At 37.6% G+C, this 25,206-nt stretch overlaps 3 protein-coding genes across 7 annotated transcripts in view; 2 read left to right on the top strand and 1 right to left on the bottom strand.

The window, feature by feature from the left end:
- Positions 1 to 36: 36 nt before the first annotated feature.
- Positions 37 to 19,599, top strand: LOC143448188 (receptor-type tyrosine-protein phosphatase eta-like). Its single transcript, XM_076947807.1, has 47 exons — positions 37 to 349; positions 1,433 to 1,606; positions 1,741 to 1,867; positions 2,115 to 2,396; positions 3,062 to 3,340; positions 3,469 to 3,801; positions 4,041 to 4,337; positions 4,629 to 4,684; positions 4,753 to 4,963; positions 5,232 to 5,335; positions 5,497 to 5,671; positions 5,822 to 5,978; positions 6,098 to 6,222; positions 6,691 to 6,797; positions 7,028 to 7,193; positions 7,400 to 7,521; positions 7,685 to 7,841; positions 8,013 to 8,294; positions 8,377 to 8,652; positions 8,767 to 9,042; positions 9,236 to 9,544; positions 9,634 to 9,924; positions 10,031 to 10,086; positions 10,199 to 10,409; positions 10,562 to 10,665; positions 10,856 to 11,030; positions 11,158 to 11,314; positions 11,461 to 11,585; positions 11,818 to 11,924; positions 11,986 to 12,151; positions 12,506 to 12,627; positions 12,826 to 12,982; positions 13,233 to 13,385; positions 13,457 to 13,650; positions 13,850 to 14,006; positions 14,094 to 14,205; positions 15,766 to 15,828; positions 15,958 to 15,972; positions 16,093 to 16,174; positions 16,313 to 16,403; positions 16,531 to 16,607; positions 16,748 to 16,877; positions 17,204 to 17,331; positions 17,595 to 17,621; positions 17,823 to 17,980; positions 18,104 to 18,239; positions 18,471 to 19,599. The coding sequence occupies exons 1-47, from the start codon at positions 302 to 304 to the stop codon at positions 18,603 to 18,605; spliced, it is 7,392 nt and encodes a 2,463-aa protein (XP_076803922.1). The 5' UTR covers positions 37 to 301; the 3' UTR covers positions 18,606 to 19,599.
- A 1,487-nt stretch (positions 19,600 to 21,086) lies between these two features.
- LOC143464275 (uncharacterized) lies at positions 21,087 to 22,821 on the top strand. Of its 3 annotated transcripts, none has more exons than XM_076962156.1 (4): positions 21,087 to 21,193; positions 21,810 to 21,945; positions 22,269 to 22,372; positions 22,464 to 22,821. In XM_076962156.1, exons 3-4 carry the CDS (start codon positions 22,289 to 22,291, stop codon positions 22,797 to 22,799), a joined length of 420 nt encoding a protein of 139 aa, XP_076818271.1. In that variant the 5' UTR covers positions 21,087 to 21,193; positions 21,810 to 21,945; positions 22,269 to 22,288; the 3' UTR covers positions 22,800 to 22,821. The 3 variants fall into 3 exon arrangements, with proteins under 3 accessions (XP_076818271.1, XP_076818269.1, XP_076818270.1); XM_076962154.1 differs by lacking the exon at positions 21,087 to 21,193 and adding an exon at positions 21,450 to 21,586; XM_076962155.1 differs by lacking the exon at positions 21,087 to 21,193 and having other exon boundaries at positions 21,615 to 21,945.
- Positions 22,822 to 23,457: 636 nt separating this feature from the next.
- LOC143448363 (dynein axonemal heavy chain 3-like) overlaps positions 23,458 to 25,206 on the bottom strand; it is a 32,301-nt gene continuing 30,552 nt past the window's right edge. For all 3 annotated transcript variants that reach the window (XM_076948092.1, XM_076948074.1, XM_076948083.1), the window contains exons 79-82: positions 25,051 to 25,177; positions 24,845 to 24,933; positions 24,373 to 24,579; positions 23,458 to 24,128 (exon numbers count right to left, since the gene is read on the bottom strand). In XM_076948092.1, the coding sequence (XP_076804207.1) occupies positions 24,025 to 24,128; positions 24,373 to 24,579; positions 24,845 to 24,933; positions 25,051 to 25,177 (527 nt within the window). In that variant the 3' untranslated portion in view covers positions 23,458 to 24,024. The remainder of the gene's footprint in view (positions 24,129 to 24,372; positions 24,580 to 24,844; positions 24,934 to 25,050; positions 25,178 to 25,206) is intronic.

Here is a 25,206-nt window from a genome sequence, read left to right as displayed (position 1 = left end):
TATGTATGCTTGTAATGTTTAAGCTGGAAGAATTTTAGATGATACAGGGTACAAAGAAAAGAGGTTCACACGGAACATAATCGGCGTCGCTTAACCATTAAAGTTCCGCTTAAAGCTTAGCAATTAAACTAAACTCGTTGTTAATGCGTTTTCCCGTGGAAGCTTGAATCAGGACGTGTTTTGCTTGGTATCAAACCTGCGGTGATAAGCATAGGTTTCATTCATAGCTAAAGTTTGGTTTGCAAAGTTGTGAAGTTTGTTTGTAAAGTTGTGATTTGTGAAGTTGCATAATTACCTAAATATGCTGAAGGAAAAACTTTTTCTCTTTCTTGGACTTTTAGCAAGCACGGTAAGCTGGGTATCACTTTGTGAGAAACATTTGACGCACTGGTATGGTCTTTGATATCAAATTACATGACTAACTACTACTTGATGAATAGTAACTTGTCCTAAGGTACCTGTACCGAATAAGGCCCGGTCCCTAATAAGGCCCATTGCTCATATTTCGCAAACCCGTGCAAATAAATAAAAGATTTTGTCCCTACATAAAAACTAATATAAATTCATGATGGTTTACCAGATTTCATCCTTGTCACGTGATCAACCGATTCGCTAGAGCACAACAAAAATTTGATACTTGCAGTTAAGGTGGTTTTGTTAATTTAGAAAAAAAGTAAGTGAGAATTTGGCCGGTTAAATGAACTGTTGTCTGCCGGCTGAAGTTTTCATGTAACAACCAACTTAGTATTGAAAAGGATAATGCACTTTTTTTTGCTAAAACTTTTCTGATGATAAAAATGTGACGTTTTTTTCGTGGATGCCACATGCGCCTAATAAGGCCCATACAAGATGCTTGGCTAATTGATGTCCAGACTTCAAGAGTGGTTCCAGTCATCAGTTGGCAAATTGTTGCAATTACTTTGATGCGCCTAGTGGAATCTTTTTAAATGTTTGTACAATTTAAAATGTGAAATTTCTAATAATGTTATATGTTGTCTATTACTATGTTTTGAATCAAAATACTCACAAAATTGGTGGGCCTTATTAGGAGCCTATGCTCCTAATAAGGCCCATTTTTTGGAATTTTTAATTTCTTTATTAAATTTTTTTGAGGGGTTGTCAGTTATTGTGGTTTGAATATGTTGTAGTCATATACCCTCACTAATACAATACGATTTTTCAGTCTATTCTCATTTATGGTTCTTGAGTTATTTTCAAAAAAGTGTTAGGTGGGCCTTATTCGATACAGGTACCTTATTAGTACATTTTCCTGTTTTCTTAACAATTTTGAAGACTCTGTTATGACCTCTCTTAATAACTCACAAATGTTTTCTGAAATTCTAAGATAGGAGAGCGCGTAAAACCTTTACAGAAAAAAATAAACCTACTTGTGGCAAAACGCATTTATAATAAATATTTTTCAACTTTGTAGCGGGCAGAGATTCCAGAACCAGAAGATCTCTCAGCAATCGAAATTCGCTCGACCAAGGTGGTGATAAAATGGAAAATGGCAACAAACGACACCCAGTATAAGATGTCGGTAGAAACAACTGACTCTCCTTCTCCAAATAAACCTCCTGACGACGACGATGATTTAGAATCTGAGGTGAAAAATGTGTCTGATTTTACAACTTTTCAAAAAAATTTCTATCAATGAATCGTTTTCATGAAGACCGTATTCGATGTCATGAAACCAATCCCCTGTAATTACAATTTTAAGCTGAGCATTTACCTTCAAAGGTTGAAGTTGAGGAATTAACAAATGGGAATAATCTTCAACCAAACACCAACTACAAACTCTACCTTTTTGCCATCAATAAAACAAACAGTGCAGATTTTAACATGTCGTCAATCACCTTCACAACAGGTAAAATTCTCCGGTGAAGTTGCGTCAAGTAAATATAAGAATGAATCAAAAACGAGATATGATTACACAGCTTCGAGTTAACGGTTTCGAGGCACTTTCCGTAATTAGATCTAATGTCGCTCATTAACTGAGCAAGTGTTTTAAAGTCTATTTTTTACAAAACAATGGTTAATTGTGTTAACTGCTGTGTAGTTTCAAGGTTTAATAACAGCCGCCTGTTTCACAAAGTGTCCTTTATTACGTTTAGCTCCCGCTGCACCATACATGGTAACAATAAAGCAAGCATATGTACATGAACTTGACGTCACCTGGCAGCATAAGGCAACTGACCGTACAATGAAGTACAAGGTGAGTTACCGAGGAGGCTCTAATGGTAAAAAACCCCGAATTAAAGAAACTGAAGGCAAGGAAAAATATCTCAAACTCATCGGACTTGATTCCAACTCAAAGTATATTGTCAGTGTGAGTGCTTTGACCGAGGATGAAAGAATCTTTAGCGATGATAGCGCTGCAACTTCAAGAAGTACAGGTATATGCGTTAGAGAACCCAGCGATGTAGCCTACCTACACCTGAATAATTCCGCCACACCAAAGATAGCAAGTTAAAATGATAACTTGTCAATAATTTTAAACTTCTTGGATAATTTTGAAGGTTTGGGTTATAGTTTGAGCATTTATATTCACTAAAATTGAAGAATTTGCTAAACAATTTTAGTTAGGGTTGTTATTATGGAATTTTGGACTATTTTGGCGTTGGGATTCTAAGGACGGTAGCCTATATATATGGATATGTAATTAAATGAATCTTAAACATTGTCTGAAGCGAACGTAAAAGTCTAGTTTACAACAAAAAGTTAAACAAAATTGAAATTAGCTGTATATTTATTTGAAAAAAGTGATGTGTAGTCACACTAGAACTGATTATTATTGCTTCAACGCTTGACCGCATTTTCAGAAAAATCCTTCGGTTAATTTTTATATCGTAATTACCTTCACCGCTGTCCTGGAGATATATTATCTCAGTAAAGTCGGTTCATATATGCAATGTACAACGTTATTTATTATGGTGGACATTGTTTAACTGACAATAGCAGTCGTCTACTATAAACAGTCACAGTGGCCGGTGCCGTAAATACAGTTGAGACATACGTGTTATGGTTTCTCCACATCCTGATAATTGTAATTTTGTTACAGGTATCAGGAAACCAGACTCACCAAGGGTGAGCGGCGCTTCGGCCTCTTCAATGCATGTAACTTGGCACATGACTACCGGTGGAGGTGCCGCAGCCATAACTGGATATAAAGTTTATTGGGATCCACCCCACAATGAAGGGAACAAAAATGTCAACGGCGCTTCTGAAAATGCCACTCAAATTTCTGGCTTAACTCCGAGCACTTCTTACGAGCTGTACGTGGTAGTTGTGACTGCAGAAAGTGATGGACCATTTTCGAATACCACAACAGCAGTAACACGTAAGGAAGCTTATGGTGAAATTAATGTAAATAATTTATCAAACTATCAAACCTATGCCTTTCGCTCTTTCTGAGTTGGTCGGAGAGTCGTCATGTATTCCAGAATCTTTTTACTTCTTTTTACAAAGTACCGGATGCACCTTTGGACGTGAAGGTAAGCAGGCCGACAGTCGATGATGACACAACAGTCAAAAGAGGGATTATAGTTCAATGGAAGCCACCGAGAGGAGGCAATCTGATTGAAGACTACGTCGTGGATTGGATGCCCTTTTCCGCCGGAAACCATTCCTCTTCTCACGGAAACTATTCCTCTTCCCAGTTAATTCCCCATAACAGCAAAAATGCCTCATTCCAGTATTCGATTCAATATCTTACTCCTGGCAAAAAGTACAAGATTCAAGTCAAAGCGGGTAACGTTGCTGGTATGGGTGAAAGATCATCGCCACAATATTATAGAATAGGTGAGCCTGAGTTCGTTTTTCTACATACAAGCTGTTTAAGTACATTGCCCGTGTAATTAGCACTCAAGGTCTTTCACATGATCGAGTGGAGCAGTCAAAGAACGAGAAAATGCGGTTTTGAGACGATGTCCTATTTTTATAAACGATTAATATTAATGAATTATTGGAGTCTAATGATGTTGTGAAGTTTCCTCCTCGTATGAGTCACGAGGTGAAGATCTTCTACTTTGAATTTCTAGATCCTGCCGTTCCAACAAACGTCTTAGCAACAAAGACAACCTCCAACACCACCGTAGTCTTATGGAGTATACCCACTGGTGTCTACGACGGTTACAAGATCTATCGAGTCAAGGGAAAGAATCATTTCGAGCAAATGCGTCAAGGTCGACCTGAGAATGTCTCCATGCACTCCTACCAACTTCGTGGTTTGGAGGAGAATACTCCTTACGTATTTGCTGTTACCGCGATTTCTGGAACGGATGATGAAGAGACTCCTGCTGAATCAGAGAAGTCAAGGCCAACTGCTACTTACACGCGTGAGTTGATTTTCTGATTTATAAGTGACGGTGTTGATAAGGCTTCGCATTATGATACTGTATACCGTACCTTTAGGCATGTCAAGGTTGACTATATTCAGTCAACCTGCTAAAACTGTGAAATGATTTTCCTGATCGACATAACAATAAGGGCAGTATCTGCATTCTGTTTTCTTAGTGTTTCTACAAAAGCACTTAAAGATAAACGTATGCTATTGTTGTACTTGTATATGATGTCATTAATGTTTGTGTGCACGAATACTTACTACATATCTCATCAAAACAATTTAGTGCCTGGCGTTCCGACAAATATTACACTATCTCTGGGGAATGACAGAACTACAGAGGTCAGTGTTGTTTTCCCATTTGACATAACACGTTGATGATTATTGTTAATAACCTCTGCATACGGCAGGTTATAATCGACTTTGACGAGCCGAGAAACGGCGCGAAGAGTTACTACGTGATTCTTAATGCTACCGACGAAGTGCCAGTCGAGATCAACACCGACAAACTTCCAATATTTCAAAACTTACTCAACCCCGGTCAGACGTATGACGTCACGATCCTGGCCATAGGGGACGGCGGGGAGGGTGAAATATCTCCTGTGCATTCAATAACAATGGGTAAACTTCATTTATATTGACCACATAGGAAGGTCTTGCAATAACCTAAAGCCACTGCTAGTTATACAAAAACTATTAATAAGTGGTTGTGTTGGAGAAAATGTAGTATTTAGGACTTAACTAATTAGTTAACTTACAAATTAAATCATTTCCAACAAAACGTTATCCTATACACAGAAGACTGATATATCGTATACGCAATGTGCATACAGTATCTGACTATGACGGTTTGTTACCAGTACATTACGCAGAACGTATTCAATTACAGAACCTCCATCTCCAACTAATCCTAATGTTGAAGAATTTAACGCGGATTCTATAGAAATTACATGGGATCTTCCACTAGATACGGACAGCATATGGGATACGCAGGTATATATTCCACCAGAAAAAATAACTGTATTGTTTAAGTCTGGACCGTCTTTAGTTCTTTCTTGCTTTTATTTATTACGCGTCTTTGAAACCAAACGTAAAAAGCGATGTCATAAAACATTATGCAATTTTACGTTTTTTATAACCGCTTGTAACCGCAGGTTATAAGATATTTTGATGCTGAGGACAAGTCATCTGCAAAAAATATATCCCTTGACAGAAACATAACGTCATACAAATTCACAGGGTTGACATCGGGTATGAGTTACACAATACAATTGTTTACGGTCAGCAATCAACTGTTTAGTGAAGATACAACTCTTAGCCAGACTACAGGTATGAATTTTACTCAAATTGTTGCAAACAAGACCCCTGTGTAGAACTTTCATGAACGTATTATATTTTTGTTTGTTTGCATTGTTAGAAAAATGAAAAGTTTTTATAGATGTGTGTTGGTTATCTGTTTAAATGCTGTTAAATTTATAGAATTGAGACCTCCAACTAAGCTGCAGCTCGTACGTCACACGACAGACACCCTGGTGGTACGTTGGTTGACGCCCTCTGGCGACGTGGTTTTCGACAAATTTCTTCTGGAATATTCACTTCTGGACGAAATGCGGATGGATGTCGATACCAAGTCCATGTAAGTTGTACCTGTACACGGAAGGCTTAAAAGAAACTTAATTTTCATAACACGACAGAAAGCTAACGAAATCATCCTTTAGTTTTTCTTGTTCCATGCTCTCATGTTTTTGTCATCAGAAATATTCCTGAAAACACAACAGAAGCGGTTTTATCTGGCTTGCGAGCGGGATCAGTTTATGAAGTGTCGATAAAAACTCTAGGAGAAGAAGAAAGTGATCCAGTAACGCGGCAATTTCCAACTAGTAGGCAATTTTTTCTCAAAAATAACAATGTGTGTCAGCTACATTTTAACCATAAGATATATTTTTAATTGTGTTGTATGCTACAATAATACTGCAGATAATAACATCATGAGCCTTTGTATGTTGGATACCTCATAATATGGTAGTTTCCAGTCTCGTGCAATCGCGTCATTGTTATCTTAAAGATAAAGGCCTACCGATGGTCCTGTGTGCTTACTTTGTGTAAACGTCATCAAAGAATGACAAAATAAACAGCTCTATGACTCATACAGTCGTTGCGTAATAGGCTATGTTTTTCAAGTCGTTGCTGAATCAGATGCTAAATAAATAATACAGCTGAACACCGATTTTTACCTTGGCAAGGCTTGATTTACAGTCTTGTAAAATTTACAATTTCACATTTTTAAATGGCCTAACACTGCAAAAGCTCAATAAAGTAACCCAACAAACCATTTTTGCATTCACAAGTTCCCAATCCAGTGAATAATCTCAAAGTTACCCAAAAGTCAAACAATCCTAGTAGAGCGCTCCTGGTGGAATGGAATCAACCAGACGGAGCGGGTGACAGCATCATAGTAAGCTTAAAACATGCTCATGTTGAAGCATGTAATTATTTAATTTGCATTTATTAATAATTATTTATTTCCAATATGATTAATATAATTAAATTGTTCTCGAGTATACCTGGGTTGCCAACATCTATGACTTTTTGTACAACAAAAACTCAAACTAAACATACAAGGCGTTTCGTTCTAGATTGTAAAAATTATTTCACTTCATGTTTTCACGTCCATACATCATTCAGGTCGATTATCATGGATTTCCGTCGAATACAAAAGATTCTAGAGAGATTCAGTTTGAATCAACAAAACTATCACTTACAGTTTTACCAGGAAATAATTACACCATATCTGTGAAAGTATCTTCGATTGGAAGTTGGAGTACTCCCCAAACCTTTAATATAAGTTCAAGTAAGTTTATACTAAACTAATTGTGATGGTCCTTTATTTTTAGCAACAACAGTAGCCTTAAAGGAAATATCACAGATTTTATACGGAAGTAGATTTAGATATGAAAGTTGCAATTTGCAGTAAGAAAGCCTAGAATTTTTTAAAATTGCAAACAAACTTTTTGCTGTGCATACTTTGAGTGATGGCCCTGTATGTTATTTTAACAGAACCAGCTACGGTTAATTTTGATGCTAAACCTCATATGAGAATGTTTGCTCTATCCTGGAAAAAATTACAAGGATTTGCTGAACAAATCATCGTTCAACCATTTGCTGAAAACATATCTCAGGTATAAACTGTCGCAGGTTTTAAGTGTGTGAATGCTGGCGATCTACTTGCTATTGTCGATGAATAGAATTAGCTGTTGCACATGGAATTTGAAACAGCCTACGTAATTTTTTTGTGGGCCGATTTGCAATTTATTGCTTGACATATACTCTGTTCTCGTGCAGAAATTCGTTTTAAACATAAATGAAACTGCATATAACATCACGGACCTTGATCCAAACAGCTCTTACAAAATTCAAATGTATTCTCAAATGTACAACGTTGAAGGAAGTCTCGAGAATAGTGAGATCACAACCAAGACATTTAAGACTTCCGCAGTTCGTACGTATTTTATCTTGAACATAGTTATTAACTTCTGCTCAAATCAAATCAGCTTGAAATAAAAACGTTGCAAATGCGATCACTTTCAAAGGCTAAGACCGAAAGTAGACGGCATCCTTTCTTTTTGAATAGACTGATAGACTTTATACCATTGTTGCTTGACTTTTCCAGCAATAGCTAAACTAGATGCTCCTGTCGTTACTGGTGTCTCGTCTTCCAGTATTACTCTAAAATGGACGGCAGCACCGGTATCTGAAGACTCGGAAACTGTGAACGGTTATCGGCTTATGTGGCAACCTCCCTTTAACAACGGTGCTAAGGACGTTGAGGGTCACGACATAGTTTCAACAACGATCTCCGGTTTGCAAGCGAACACTTTGTACAACGTCAGTCTGTTTGCGTTAACTCCGACTGGTAGTGGACCAACATCGGATCTCGTTGCGGCAACGACCGGTAAGTAAAAAGTGCCAGTCGAAAGTCGTGAAGTGATTATTGTCAGCATAGCAAGGTTCCTCTGTAAATGTGATGCTTTTAGGTATCGGTACACCACAGAACGTTGTAGCTGCAAACGCAACGTTTCGAAGTTTTGTACTAAACTGGACAAGGGTAGTCAACGGTGCCTTGACGATCAACGGCTACAGCATCAATTGGACGTCTTCACTTACCAATGATTCGACTCATATCAACGGTGGGAATGTGACAAGAACACGGATTACTGGACTTTACCCCAACACTCGGTATTCTGTAAAAATTGCTGCTAACACCATCAATGGTTACAGGGAATTTTCCAAGCCCGTATCAGTTGAAACAAGTAAATTTTACTAACTTTTATAGCTTATTCATCGCTATCGGTGTTGTGGACTTTGAAAGGAAACCGCAATTTTGAAGAATTGTATGTAAATTATTTTAACAATAACCTTTGCAGAACTTCAAGGCCCCGGCAATCTCATTATCACTGGCAGCACGACGACAGCTCTCAACATTACTTGGAGAGGTTGCGAAGGTAAAGTGATTTCTCTGACAGGGTATCGACTTGTTTGGACACCTGCAACCAACGGAGGCGAAAAAAAGGTCGATGGTGTAGCGATCAACACCACAGTCGTGGAAGGTTTAAACCCAAACACAAACTACAACATTAGCGTCCAAGTTTTAACTGCTGATGGTCCGGGTCCACAATCCAGCCAAAGTACAGCGACAACAAGTAGGAGATTAAGCAAATCTAACTAAGCTAACATAGCTCATATTAGCTAATAATAAAGCTAATATAGCTTTTTATACACCCTTTTAAACGTGAGTTATAACTCATTTTGCATCAGCAAATAGACGTATAACACATAAATTTCGTTTATTAATAAGTACACTAACAAAAGATTCATTTTTTTATCATTCCGAAGAATGTGGAGCACCAGAAAAATTACTCGTACGGAGACCGCTAGCTGCCGAAGGGGACTCCACGTCATCAGTTTTTGTGAACTGGATCAAACCTGAAGGAGGGGACGATATCTTAGACTACGTAGTTGACAGGAGAGTGTTTTCGGGAAGTGATATCGTGTCTTCAATTCCACTCTCCCATGAGAAAGGGAAAACGTCTTACAATGTTACTCTCAAGTTTTTAACGCCGGGTCAAAAATACGCTTTCACGGTGAAAGCCAGAAATTTGGCCGGCGTTAGCTTACCCTCGAAGGAAGAGATTTATAGAACGAGTTAGTAGTCGACTTTTGTTGTCAAGATCTAGTTATTTTGTTATCAAAAAAGATATTTAATTGTCTGACAAAACGTTTTCATTCACAAGATCCAGGCAGGCCACAAAACTTGCGTGTGACTTCCAAAACATCCACCAGCGTCATTCTAGCGTGGGACAAGCCTCAATTTGCTTTATGGAGTTACAACGCTTTTTTCGCCCTGGCGTCGAAAAATCTAGCCGCAATACCGGAGAATCAACTTGTTAATCTTTCGTCGACTTCCTATCAAGTGACAGGGTTGAAACCGAACACCGAGTACGACTTTGCTCTTACATCTGTATCCGGAGACGACACGACTACGGCTGAGTCTGCCAAGACTGAAGTCAAGTCAAGTTATACTTGTAAGTTGAAATAAGCTTGATACTTCTAGGCAGCGCATGGGAAAAGCGATTTAACAAAATTTTACCGCACACCGTATATTTATATAATGGGAAACTTTTTTTACAGTGCCCGGAACGCCGACCAACATTAAAGTTGTTCTTGGCCACAGAAGAGCTCATGACGTAAACATTGCTTATCAAATTATATTCTGTAAATCATACTTAAACCCTTTGTATGTGAGCACATATTTTTCATTATACGGGGTTCTAAGCGGATAACTTGAACCCGTTGCAGGTCGTTGTTTCCTTTTCGCCACCGCAATACGGAGCTACAGGATACAGCGCGCTTCTCCTGACGGTTGGTGAATCGCCAGCCAGGAATTCTTCAAATACTTCTCCTGTTCATGTCAACCAATTGACTCCGGGGCAAACCTACAACGTTATTGTGGAAGCCTACGGAGAAGCTGGTACTGGGGCAGCATCCGAGAAGTCATCAATAACTTTGGGTAAGAGAGGGTATCGGGATTGAGTCAGAACGTAAACATACTTAGTTATACGAGCAAATGGGCCTGACTGAACATGTCTACAACGTTGAAATATGCAGATAACCACACAATTTTTTTTCTCAATTTTCAAAGTTACACTTTGCTTTAACCAGCTCCAGCGCCAGGAAACGGGTTGATGGTTGAGAAGTTCGCCGCAAACTACATTTTCACAAAGTGGAATCTTCCGGTTAGCCTAAACTCTGTATATGACCGTCAGGTAAAAAAAAGTTGTTGAAAATGTCTCGAATGAATGTTATAGAATTATGATGTGCAAATTAATTTTGAATGTTCAGCTACTGAAGCAATCTTTGAATATAACTTGGAGATAAAGAAACATGCTAAATCAGAAGTAAACGCCGTCATAGACAGCCTATATTCGACGTTTAAATTATTATATTTGACGACAGATGGTAACTTACAAGGTCTCAGAAAACTCAGCGGGGCCAGTTAAGACTTATCTAAATAAGAGTACAACATCTTACAACTTTACCGGTTTGACGTCAGGAATGAATTATACTATTGAAGTGTTTTGTTTAAGCAAAGATCTCTTCAGTGTTCCAATCACGCTTCATCATGATACAGGTTGGCCGTTGCTTTTTAAACTTGCCGTGCAAGTATTGAAAAAATTTGCTGTAGAACTTGCCTAAATATTTTACTACAAATTTTGTACCGAGGTCGCACCTTTTGAGAAGGGATTGTTGTTTTTCAGAAATTCTCGGTCCAACTAACCTTCAGGCTGTCAATCAAACCGCCAACAGCATTCAAATAAAATGGACAGCGGCAGCTGGCGTAGTTGTATTCAAGAAATACATGGTAGAGTATTCATCTCTGGATGAATCTGGTTTACCAACGGAGCCAAAATCCATGTGAGCAATTTTTCTTACAAGCTTAGAAAACTCTTCACTCTGGCATATTAATAATTACGAATACCTTAGTTCTATAATATGCTCATATTGGGTGTACTGTAAAACTTGTGAATTGTGTGCATTGAGATAATTTACATTGTTATCAGAGATGTCGCCAAAGACAAGACGACAGCGAACATTACCGGACTGGAGGGAGGCAACATTTATTTTATGTCTGTGAAAAGCGTTGGAACAAGGACAAGTGAACCTGTGTCAGAAAACTTTTTTACCAGTAAGTCGATATTTGCAAGCATTTAAGAACCTTTATGATCCTCACCAAACAGGCGTAGACGTTGAGAGTAATTAGGGCTTCCTAAAACTTATTTGTCCAGTTAACATCAACGTGCTTGTAAATGTTTTAAGTTACAGTAGTTGTCATTGTCAACACTGACCTATTTTCTAATTTTGGTGCAATATAAATAGCTATTAGCCATCAGTCAAGGAGTTAAAACATTCTTTTGCAGGACCTTCACCAGTTAGAAATCTGACAGTTACTCGGAGTCCAGAAAACCCAACCAAAAAGATCTACGTTACATGGGAGACACCCAGTGGTTCTGGAGAAAACATTTCGGTAAGATATTTCGATTATTTTTCGATTAGCTCCGTCACTTATTTGCTTTTTATTTTACCAGATGTCCTATGTGAGTTTTCCTACGGATACGAAGAAAACAAAATATGTCCAATTCAATGAAAACGAAACATTTTTCGACGCGTTGCCCGGATATTTTTACTTCGTAACGGTCAAAGTTAACAATTTCAAGATGTCAAGTGACGAAATGAGCGCTGAAATATCTTCAAGTACGCTAGCATTGCCATTTTTTTATTAATACCATTTCTAAAATAATATCTCAAAACGGCCTAAACAATTTGTACTGATATACCACAATACTGCTGTAACATCATCATCAGAATGAGTTAAAAAAAACTGAATAATTCCAGCAAAAGAAAACCTTTTGCATATCTTCGTATTGTTAACTGAAAACCGTTGACCTTACCACATTCGTTGATGGTCTTATTATAATACTGTTCTATTAGTGATTTTTGGTGGAACTAATATAGCCGCCACAGATACTTGGATGCAAGTAAATAACACTATCAGCATTCATTACAGAGTCTACGGTTTGATTTTTCATCATCCGTTCTGATTTACAGAGCCTGCGAAGCCTTCGTACAAAGTAAAGGCGTCCGTCAAGGAACTCCAGATAACTTGGGATAAGCCAGAAGGCCACTTCGAAAAAATATTTATTCGCTCCATTCCGAACGACAGCTTTCCGGTAAGTTACCGACAGTTAATTATAAACAGTAACCTAGTAGAACCTAGTATAGTAGCAGTAATGATAGTACTCATAGCAGTAAGTGAAAGTTACCGAGCTAATGAAAGCTGCACCAAAAGGTCGTTTTCTATGTACAATTAAGACCGAAGTAGCTAGGCTTAAAAAGCCTTTAGCGGTCTGTCAAACTATCATCCCTAGGATGCCAATCTGAGTTCCTCAGCAAGCTCTTACACGATTTCCGACCTGACACCTTACACGGAATATACCATGTTGATTTATACCGTGTCGTCTGCTTTTGGAAATAATGTTGAAACAAGTGCCCATTCTCCAGTTGTTTATCGGACGTTAGCTGCTCGTGAGTTGTTTCAAATAAATGCTAACTATCTATGACGTCATTATAAGTGGAAGTTTTGAACACTCAATTCTAGTATCTTTTACATTCAAACAGCACCTATGTGCTAAAATGTTTTTGCCTTTGAAACGTTCGCTTTTACAAGCTTTCTGCAAGCGCGTAGTGTGTGTGTTGTATGGGCTACTGTAAATAATTATAACTGCTTCTATGCTCTGCATTTTCGCAAGAGATTTTGCAAAACTTTTTTACATAGGTCCAGAATTTCCGAACGTGACAACCCCTCTCGACGAAGATGCGAAAACTACGTCAAATGTTATAACTTTTGTGCTACCTGAAAATTCTTTCAACGATAAAAACGGTCCTATAGAATATTATGCGGTATACATAACTCCTGCTGCACTTAAAGGTAAGCAAGCGTTACACATAAAGGTGAAGTCTGTGAAATTAGATGCCATTTATTTTCCTAACGACTTTCAGCAAGCGATACGTCATCAACTCAACCCGATGTGACCCGAAACGACACCTGCGAGCATTTGAACGTGGGTGGGGTCGGAGAATGCGTTATTCTATGGACTAATAGTCAGGGACGACCAACAACGAGGTCTAATGACACTATGGGCGCCAGAAACCGAAGAAGCATCGAAAGTCCCGTGGGAAATCCGGAGATCACGGTAAAAACTGGCTTTTAATGAGAGTCTATATAGGTTTTATACAAACCTATTTTGCCTGGAGTTAAAAGTTTTACACGTTTCAAAGTTTATGGGGTAAATACCCGGACATAGCTTACTTGACAATGTAACTTGACAGAAAAATGCAAAGGTTTGCTCTATATATTACTTACCATATCCCTTCCTACAAACATTTCTTCAGTTTACTCTTGGAACCGGCAACAAGACAAGATCTCCATGGAGACAGATGTTCCTTAACATCCGACTGCTTCCCGGAACCGAGTATCTGGTATCTGTTGCTGCGAAAACTGAAAACCAACATATGACCGCGACGAACTGGTCTCAAGCCATTGCCACACGTAAACGGTTCTTTGTTCACGTTGTGCATTAGTTTCAAGGATTTAGATCTTAAATCCGTTCAAAACTCTGATACTGTTATGTAACAGGTCCAGATGTCGTTTTGATCGTTGGAATCGTCATCGCAGCATTTGTGGCGATAATTCTTGTAATCACTTTCGCCGTGATCTACGTAAAAAGGAGGAAAAAGAGAAAGGAAGAGTAAGTATGCTTCTTCAGCAACATTTCACAAAACAGATTTGAAGCTAGTGCGCTCTCGTCGGAGAGAACTTCATTTAAATCGTCACTCATATGAAACGCTGTGACTGAAAGCAATGCGTGTCAAAGTTTTGCAATGCAAGACATTATCAAGGACTGATGATAAGATTAACTCTTTATGCGAGAGAACAATGCAAGTAGCTTACTTTAAAACAAAGGATTCCATGTCGTGTTATGTTATTAATGTGTTTTTCAGTTAACTTATAGATTGCAATAATGGGATGTATACAGTGGTGGGATTCAAACATTGTAACATCCGGTTCTCTCACTAGCAGCATGCCATAGTAACCCGGGTCCGATATACACATAGGCCTATACATGCTTGTCAACAACCGGTTCGCGAAGGTCATTAAATTTCCAAGATCCGGTGCGAACCGGCTGAATTTCACCACTGGATGTGTAGTGGCCAGATGTATACACAATTTCATTAGGACTGTAGCCTATGTAATGCACATTGTGCGCTGCACTGTCCGAATGTTATAATACGCGTTGGTGCCACTTGTAAACTTCATGCATTGACTTAAGGTCAAGTAAGCCGCGGTCAAATCCTAACTAAAAATAGTTAACCTTTTTTTTGGTTGCTGGTGTAATCAGAGAATGAACGCTTTGTAATAGCCTATCTCTGTTGTCATGTGTGGTTGTGGTCGGGTCTCATGCTTGTTGGTCTTTGGGTTTAAAGTTGCTGGATCAAATAAGGCTCCTAGACGCTATTTATGCGATTATTCTGCAAATGCTGGTGAAGGTGCTTTTAGATTCACGACCTATTTTTTGTCAGTTGAGTTGTGTTTGGAATTCAACTTGGTTTTAATTTAATGTTCAGTTATATTGCAATTTCGGTCAAATTGAAATGAATATACTTGTTTTAGTTCAGTTGTGACACTTTTGGTTGAGATGCAAAGATTGTTTTGTGAAAAGATGTTACAAATACGCAATGTCTTGTTACAACTTAGGCAAACAAAACTTGTTATGTGATTTTTGGTCGTGATTGAAATTACAAGATTTGGTTTTTTTCTTCTGCTAATAAAGGATCTGACAACATTACCAGCACGTTTCATTGCATGAGATTTATCAGTGGCATCATTTTCATTCATCATCATCATTTATCATTGACAGCAACTGAACTGCATTAGACTAAGGATTTCAAAAAATAATAATGCGCAATAAAACCGAAAAAAAAACAGAAAAAATTGTGTTCATGTTGCCATGCGTATACAAAGTACGACAACATGCAAAGACAAACAAGCTTAACTTGAGGTATGATGTAAATGCAGAGAGAAATTTCTGGATTCAAAACATAACCATTTCATCGCATAAATGAAAAACGCATCTGTACAAACCACATAGTGAAAGATATTATGCACAGATATATGTTTCAGTTGTGACGATTTAGTAGTAAACCATTACACCCTTAGTTAAACAGAATCAGTTTGTCAAAAATCGCTTTGAACTAAAATTTTGAACTTAGATTACCGGTATAGGCTACATTGTTTTTGCTTGTTACAGGCGAGCCATGATGATGACGCCCACCGTCTTTTCAAATAATCCCGATATAATGACAGAAAGGAGGTAGGAACGTTTGCATAAGTTACAAGTTTTAAGTAGTAAACACTACGCGCTGTGTCACTCCATAAGATGCGTTAATATAACTTTTTTCATTTTTTGGTGCATTTAGCTTTAATTTAACTTTATTTACAGAAGAACGAAATCAAAGTAAGTACGGGAAGTTCTTAACCAATGCAATGTTATATTGTTGTAAGTTTCTTACAATATTGTTATTGGCAATATGCCTTTCACGTTTGATATTCTGTCTTTATGAAACTATTTTTAAAGGGCGATTAATTTGGCTGACTTCAGTTATGTCATGCAAACATTGAGGGCAGATTCCGATCTCAAATTTGCAGAGGAATATGATGTAAGCCACAAATAACAATAATTGTGGGAAAATTAGTAAAATTGTCATATATTTTTTAGAAAGGAATGGTTGAGTGTAAAGGTATCACTAATGCCCCGCGTGTTTTTTAACCAAGTCTACATTTTTTCTTATTCAAAGGAGTTCAAATCAATTGGCTGCGAGCAATCAAAAAATGCGGCCTTACTTACCGAAAATCATGGAAAGAACAGATACACAAACATAATTCCTTGTAAGTTCGACATTTCAAGCAGTGAGTTTTTCACGATAAATAATTTTTGAATGGTTTTTGTCTTTAAGCTTTGTTGTTGGTAGATATAATTTTGCTTAATGGTTGTATAATCTCTTGCGCGTATCAGATGATGCAACTCGCGTGAAACTTGGAGGAATAGATGACGTACAAGGGTCCGATTATATCAATGCAAACTTCATTCCAGTAAGCTGACAAAAATACGAAATCTCGTTAATCACGTAAAATAAGATGCCCGATACTACATTTATATTGTATATTAAATACGAGTGGTACCGTTAATTTATTGTTTATCATGACCTTGCTTTATCGTTCGTCCAATACAGGGCTTTAGCAGTCAACGCGAGTATATCGCTACGCAAGGTCCACTCCCAAGCACGAAAGATGATTTTTGGAGGATGATATGGGAACACAATTCAAGGAATATTGTTATGATTACACAGACTGTGGAACGTGGTTAGTAATCAAAAAATTTTGAACTGTCTTCACACTGACTTCCTTTAACGTTGAATGCAACTGCTGGAATCGGTAAATAATTTATACAAACTCGGTTAAAACCATCAATCATGTTGGTTATAGATAAATTAATTAGGAAGAAACTCTGCATCAGTCGGTGCGATATTCATACAGAAATATATATTTCGCCGGAGAAAGACATCATCAATTTTTACGCAAAAACAAAATTTCAGCTAATGTAGAACACATAGAAGTTCTTCGCACTCAACGTTTATTGTCATATCTGTTCCAGTTTAATTCAAATATTTTGATTATGTTAACCATAGGACGAATCAAATGTGAGCATTACTGGCCCTTTGACAACGAACCAACTGAGGTCGGGGACTTGACCATTCAGATGACGTCAGAATCGATTTTGCCAGAGTGGACAATTCGCGAGTTCAAACTCACCCACGTAAGTGTGAGCCGAAATGGTTACGAATAATTTGTTTTGAAAATTATTAAAATCTGATAACATTTATTACTGCGCATAACAATGATACAAAATCTGGTAATCATGACATAAATGTTTGGAAAATAACAAAAATGAACATATTTGAAAGACACAATTCAACTTTTTGTACGCGTTTGCGAAGCCTTTAATATGGTGGCGGTTCGTTGTTAAATAACATGAATGCTTGTCTTTAAAAAAATAATTGTGCTTTTTTGTATTTTAAGCGGAACCTTTTGAAAGTGCTTTTCAAGGTAATTTGGTTGAATAATTTAGCTTTCTAAAATACTTTTGTAACTCATCAATTTTAAATGTTCTTCCAAAGCTTTTGAAATATAGATTTTATTCAAGAAACTTTTGAATTTTTAATTGAGTCTAAAATTATTAATAATATTGAAATAGTAAAAAAGATTTTGACAAATACATTTCATGAACTTCTAAACTTGTTTTTAAAGGGCAGAGATTCGAGGCGGATTCGACAGTTCCAATACACGGCCTGGCCAGATCACGGGGTGCCGGACACACCGGAAAACTTTATTCAGTTTATTCATCAAGTTCGTCGAACTATTGACCGCGAAGCTAAGCACACTGGGCCAACTACTGTACATTGCAGGTATATCAATCATACAGCTAAGGCGTTACAGCGTTATTTTCAACTACACTAATGTTATATATTCATATAACGACGATTAGCGGACGCTAGCTCACCAATATATGCGGTTTTATTTTCATGTAGCGCCGGCGTGGGGCGAACGGGAACATTCATTGCCATGGATCGTCTGATCCAACATATGAGGGAGCATACCTACGTTGACATATATGGCATTGTCTACCAGATGAGGAAACACAGGCCGTTTATGATGCAAACGGAGGTATACAGAAACACTTGAGGAAATCAACTGAGTTTATTTCAATCTTTACATGTTTGGTTGTAAACACTTTAGGTTATATTTTACAATGCATTAATTAAACAATGAAATATCTTTCACTAAATTTCCTCGGTAGGAGCATAAGTATACAAGCATAGGTTTTAAGTAAGTATTAAGAAAATGTAGTTGCATTTCTGGTGCTGGATTTCTTTCAACTTTACCTTTGTGTTTCAGGGCCAGTACATCTTCATTCACCAAATGGTACAAGATATAAATGATGGAAAATATAAAGAATTCGAAGATCGAAGAAGAAAAAAGTCCCTTCCCGGGGAGGAATTGGAACATGATTTTGACCACACGAAAATGTGACGTCATGTTGTAGTTCAGGACCAAGCATTTGCTGAATAGTGAAAAATGTATAAAAACGCTTCTGATGTAATCGTGCTTTATGCTTTAATGAGCTCCGAGATGTAGGCCTTTACAATATTTTAAACAAAAGTCTGTTGTAGTAATTGTAACACTACGTTTATGAACCTTTTGTTTAAACTTTTGTTCAGTTGTAAAATTATAAGTGAATGTGTTCTTCTACAAACGCGTATCGTGTTTCCATGAAAGAAAGCTTCTTGTAATAAACCACTAAGGCTGACCAAGCAGAAGATTTAAATGCGCTTTGTAGATGTTTTGCATGTGGATGGTGTTGAAATGCCTGCGTACATATTAATGAGCTTAATTTTGCTGAGAATTATATTGCAATGGATTTCTTGTTTGCATATAATACACATAATAACTGTGTTGAAATCTATGTGTCTTCAACAACTTTCACCTTCCGATTTTGGTTTAAGTTCGTGATACATTTTCAATATACTGTATAGCAAAGGTGGGCCAACTGCGGCTCGCCGACATGTTTTTTGTGGCTCTTCCAGCTGAATAGTAATATCCATTATTGTTCATCATCCATGCATTGTTTACCGTACTTGTATTGTCATTATTGATTTTGCGGCTTGCTACTGTTTGCAGTTTTCCGCAAGTGATTCTTTCATTGAACAAGTTTGCCCACCCCTGGTTGTTAATTTTTATTGTTGTCCGTTGTCAAATCTTGGTCACAATGAAACGACGCAGCTAAAATGAATAAGTCCAAAGCTCTTCTTTGTGTAGCATCGACTGTCAAAGACCAAATCTGTTGTTACTTTGCTGGTATTTTTCTTGACTCGGTATATTGCTTGATGTTAATCAAATAATGTCTTTCTCATGAACCAATAAGTCGGCATATGAATGTGATTTGAAATGAAAAATGACGTAATATGGCTCTTTATGTCACGCGCGGCAGCGTTTACTCTAAAAATAAACAGAAATGTTTAGAAAATGTGTATTTCTTAAAGCTCATTATTGAATAAACGTGACGCATTTCAAGATTTTCAAGACGAGTGGCCCTCAACGTTTTTCTGGTCACGTTCACCACGTTTTTCTGGTCACGCGCAGAGAGTAAGTTTTTAAGCCTTCCTGGACGACACAATCTCCCCAATAAAATGTAAAAATCTATTAGTTTACTTCAAATTGATTTTGTAGTTGTCAGTTACCGAAGGAACTCATCAACATTTCTTGAGATAAAGTCCGAATACATTTGAGCTGGAGAAAGATGACGTTGTTACACGACCATAGGCCAGTTTTCGGTCGGGTAACTAGGGTTAGTGTGAAACAAACTGGAATAACCATAGCCATGGATCGTGTGTTCCAACTGATGAGAGAACATACCTACATTGACCATAGGGCTTTTCATTTTCATGTCATGTATAAAAGGTTCAAGTTAAATTGACTAATCCCCATTCAACCAAAACTAAATTTAAAAAAAAAATTTGAAATCTTTTACTTTCTGCCCCAGCCCATGAGCCCCAAAGTTTTCACCTAAAAATCGCTAAATTTGGGAATTCCCGCTAGTCCAACATTTTGAAAAGCTTATGAGATTTATAGCGTTGTGAGAAATTCATAACATTTTTGTTTAATGTTCTTGTAAATTTGACATAATGAAACATCTTTTCTGTTGTATTTAGTTATAAAAGCAGGATTTTACTTTTAAAAATTACACATTTTATATCCAGTACACCAGATTTTGGATTTTGTTCATCACAACTGTATGGTTCTGAAGCCCAATTTGCTGATTTTGTAACGCTGAAAAATTGTACATACAGCACACGATGAACCCAAGAACACAGGGTAATAAGAAAATGATTTCAAATTTCTTCGCCACACTCTAAAAAAACTTGAGTCAGTTTTTCCACTCGTTTGAAAGAGAGAACGGATTCTGACTCTTTCAAGAGTCGATTCTACTTTTTCTGCCTTCTCTCGTATTTTTTTGCTTGTGCGACTCTTTATTTGAGTGGTGTCGTCACGGATGGCTTGCAGCGTATTACGCAATGGAAATTTTTACCAAATTGTTACATCTAGGACCTAGGTTGTCTGTCTGTTGCACGTGGCCTGGTATGGTATGGTATACCGTTGGGCCTGTGCAAGTTAACGTGTGGTGAACGAATAGGCGAACCGCAAATAGGTTTAACCTCTGGGCATAATGATTTCAGTAGACTGAGCTAGGTCATTTAACTTTGAAGATAAATTAAAGCTAACAGCAAGCGTTGATGAAAACCTAGCTTATATAGCTATTTGAAAAATAGGTAGCCCTATTTGTGTGTAGCCTAAAAATGAAGTATAGGCCTACCAACCAGACAGGAAACTACCGTAACTTTTCACCAGAAATCGTGCTGCAAAGGCCTCAAGCTAAACAGAGGTTTTTGTTGTTTTGGAAGCTAGGCCCATAAAGTTTTAAAAGAAAATCTTTATCTGTACTTTATTGCTAGATGGAGTTTGACGGTTTTGACATACAATTTTCAGTTGTGCAACTAGGCTATGTGAGTATTTAACGAAAAATTTAAACATATCTGAAGAAACTGAACATTTGCTGCAAGGTAGGCAAATTTGTATTAAGTCTATTTTGGTCTGTTTATAGGTTTTAACTACTTATAGTCTTACAGGCTCATTGCTTGCAATATAAAATGTTGTATCTTTTTGTACTAAATTTGGTAGTAATGTGGAAAAAGTGACTAGCTGACGTTAGCAGATTTTACTTTGGCTGCCACTATTTCACCAGAAAAAATTAATAGTTCAAAGTTAATTATCGCAGCTTCTTGTTAACATAGCGTTAATGTTTCGCTACAGGTTGCCGAGTTTTGAAAAAGCCATATTGGTGAATAGCTAGCCGGTTACGCAATTGGTGTTTTCCTACTTAGTAAATGGCAGCCTGTGCAGTAGAGACGTATTTTACCGGCCGCCGTTTACCGAAGTTAAAAAAGACGAACATGGTTAACTGGAATTTCGCTATTCAGTAAATTGAAATATACGCTAATTTTCAACTTAAAACAACGCACTAATTTGTCCGTAAATTAACCTAAAACTAATCCCTTCTCACCCAAAGTCTTACTTTTCATGATTAAATTACTAAGCTAGGCCGCCAATTGAAATGAAACGCTATTTTTCAATTCAAAATTACAATTTAATGATCATTAATTTTTCAATTTTTCACAGCATCATTTTAGCTCCTGCATTTGTTGGATTTATATTATAGCTATTTGATATGTTTTCCTGTTCTTTTGACTGTAACTGGAAAAGCAATGATCTCAACAACGTCTGAAGAATATAACATCAAGCAACATAACTGAGAGTAAGCAAGCAACTTTCTACTTTGGCGTAAGGTTAACGTGCTAGGATTTTGAAACTGACTCTCAACAAAAAGATGACAGTTCTGGAGTCATGGCTTTCTATACGTCATGTACTGTTGTTGCAAATTGCTTACATCTGGTTTTTTGGTTACATTATATTCCATATGGTCAATTAATTATATATTGATTAATTCACGAAGCTATACAACCTTGATAATTTTATTGTGCTCATGTTCTTCTGCACTAAACACGATTTCCTTTTCTGATTGTTGTGTAAGTAAGTCGTTTGCTTTTTCACTGGCTTCAGTTTTTATTTTCTATGCAGACAAACTTCACACAATTCACATGCTGGAAAAGTTGCTTCCGCCATTAAACTTCCGCAGAAAGGGTTGTCAGTCACAATCGCATGCTATTTTTCAATTTGCTGGGGTAAGTGATAGTGGCGGTTTGTGTTCGCATGACAACGTGTAATTTTTAACACCTTGCTGTATTGAAATAATTTTTGAACTTTAAATTTTAGGCCGGCACGGACCCAACAAACTTTGCCGTCCACAAAGATTCTGGACTGACTCGACCATTCCTTTTAGCCGTGGGCAACAGCACCCAACCTGATCAATATTACATTGTTGCCGATTTTTCTGTCATTTATGTTGGAAATGACGTGGTGCGTGCTTTGTACCGCTTGTTCTCTTCGTTTTGGGTATGTAATATCTCCTACTACCCCAGACTTGCACCATTCTACAATCTTCTTGAAGTGCTGGTTATAAACAAAACCCCAGTGTGCTCAGTTAAAACTGTTCTTGCTGCCATCAATGGTGTGCAAAACACTGCATGTATTGGTGATACTGTAGATTGAGTTTTCAAAGTGCATTTTTAAGTGAAGTGAAATTAAAATTCGCTGAAGTCATGTGAGTAATAAATTCCACTGCATAAAATTTGGAAGCTGGCTGCTATTCTACCTTTTATATAGAGTGAACGTCAGTGAAGTTTTGTTACTTTGAAAAGAGTCAGATGTCGTTCACTCTTTCAAAGAGAGGGTGGATCTTTGAGTCACCAAAGAGTCAGTTGTGTGTCACTTGTTATAAGAGTGACCGTCACTCTTATCACGAGTGAGCAAGTGTTACTTTCAAAAGAGTCAGATACGTCGACTCTTTCAAAGTAAGGGAGGATCTTTGAGTCACCAAAGAGTCAGTTTTTTTTTAGAGTGCAGGACGCGTTCTTCTTTGCACAGTACTAACTACTAACTGACTTCGGATGCGCTTTGGTTTGGTTCAACCGACCACGTCGTTTCACAATTTGCATTTTTGTTTCCAGTTTCGACCATTTCGATCAAGACGTGAAGCGAGTTGGTGTAAAATAATTCAGTAGACTTTTCTTGACTTGACACCAAGCTTGGAGGCGACATTGTGCGTTTTATTTCTTTATTTTTAGTTGATTTTGATAGAAACTTTGGTTTTAAAAATGAGATACGCTACTAACTTTGTGTTGTTATCTACGGCGTATTCTCGTAGTTAGATGCGGATTGACACAACCTCGCCATTCCCTATCCCTTCACCTTATTAAGAAAGTCACTGACTCGGTTTCGCAAAGGTGAACGGCCCAAATTTAACTAAATTCGTATCGGAAACACCGAGCAGCAAAGTAATATAACGTTATGCAGTCGCACTTAAATTTCACCTTTTATTATTTTATTAAACTAAAACACACGGCCTACAAATCACCTACGACAAGCAATTAAAGATTTGGCAAAGCTAAAAAAACAAATCAAATTTTCCTAAAGTAACAGCACAGTGAAAATAAGTGGTTCAATAAAACAAATTCAACCAACTGGGTAAATAGGGTCAGTAAATTGATAAATAGGATTGACAACTCTGAAACATGGAATGTTATAGTTAGTCTACAGGATTGAAAATTTCTCACTAAGCATCTCAAACAGTCATAACTAACTAAGAACTGCCAAATTATTTATAATTTCTGAAAGCCTGAAAAATTAAGGTAAAAGTACTGTACAGACAACACAGAAAATGAAATCATAACGTATGGTACAAGGCAAGCGAGATATGAGCTGGTATGTTGAGCGGTTAGTCGTCCAGTTGGCAAAGTATAGCAACTCCGCGATTTATCCAGTGACTTCGAGGTTTATCTGTCTTAAGCTGAATCATCATCACAAAGTTGGTGGAATGACCTGATAAGAATACCCCACTTATTACGTCACAAACGTTACCTTAGACATTCGTACAACACTGCATTCCACAAGTTACTGTGCAAAGTTTTCTGTGCAGCGCCTTAGCCTAACCCGCTACAAAAACGCTTCTATCACTGGAGCAAAAGTACTAGTTGTGATGTGAAGTGCCGTTTTAAAAGTTCAGACAGATGCCACAAGCAAGTGGTTTCTAAACTAATGCCATTATGATACTCAGTTAAGTCACCTGTTGTCGATAAGGTGCCACGTCTGGCGCTGGTCTTATACACGGGGCACGTGTAGGTACCATCATGGACGAACTTTGAACTCTCTCCGGGCTTCAACCACAAAATCGGAATCGAATCGAAGAGCACCTTGGGGTGACATTCACCCATTGCCATAGCAACGCGGTCCCAGCGCGCCCCCTCCAAGAAGAGGCCCCTGACGTACACGCCTGGAAATTTTGGAAACAGAAAGTCTTACTTCTAAGTACATTCACCGTTGTGCTTTAGCGTATGTTGCTATTGGTGGTTTGTCAATTGAACCCACGGACGATTCAACCCAGGACGATTCCACACACAGATATTTTTTGGGTCGTCCTGGGTTGAATCGGCCTGAAAGTGTTGTTATTCTATTAGTTTGTACTGGCAAAAAAATGACATTAACTCGTGTTTGACCAACGCTTCAGTGAATAAATAAATTTTCTCCAAACACCTTACCGTCATCAGGTTTGTTAGGAATGTCGTCTTCGTGTTCGAATTCGAGAACTTCAAACTTGAAACCGATGTGGTCGATTGGGATCGTGTACCTGAGAAAATTAATATTGTCAAACAAAATAAACAAAAAAGCCGACATAAACATCTCACGGTGGTTTAAACCGGTTCGTGAATATGTGAAAATAAGCCAAGTACTTAAGCAATCTTACTTTCTGGCGTAGTTTTGCGATGCTCCGGTCAAGAAGGATTGAGTAAAGTAGAATCCCGATATCCAGAAAACGTGAGGAGTTCCATTTGCAATCCAGTCGTTAAAAAATTGAAGTCGAGCTATCAGGTCTGTTTAAATGAACAGTTAAAAATAGACC

Source organism: Clavelina lepadiformis, chromosome 1 (genome assembly GCF_947623445.1).
Source record: "Clavelina lepadiformis chromosome 1, kaClaLepa1.1, whole genome shotgun sequence".
Classification (NCBI taxonomy): Eukaryota; Metazoa; Chordata; class Ascidiacea; order Aplousobranchia; family Clavelinidae; genus Clavelina; species Clavelina lepadiformis.
Note: the sequence above shows the minus strand (reverse complement) of the source record. Positions and strands in the feature narration are given on the sequence as shown.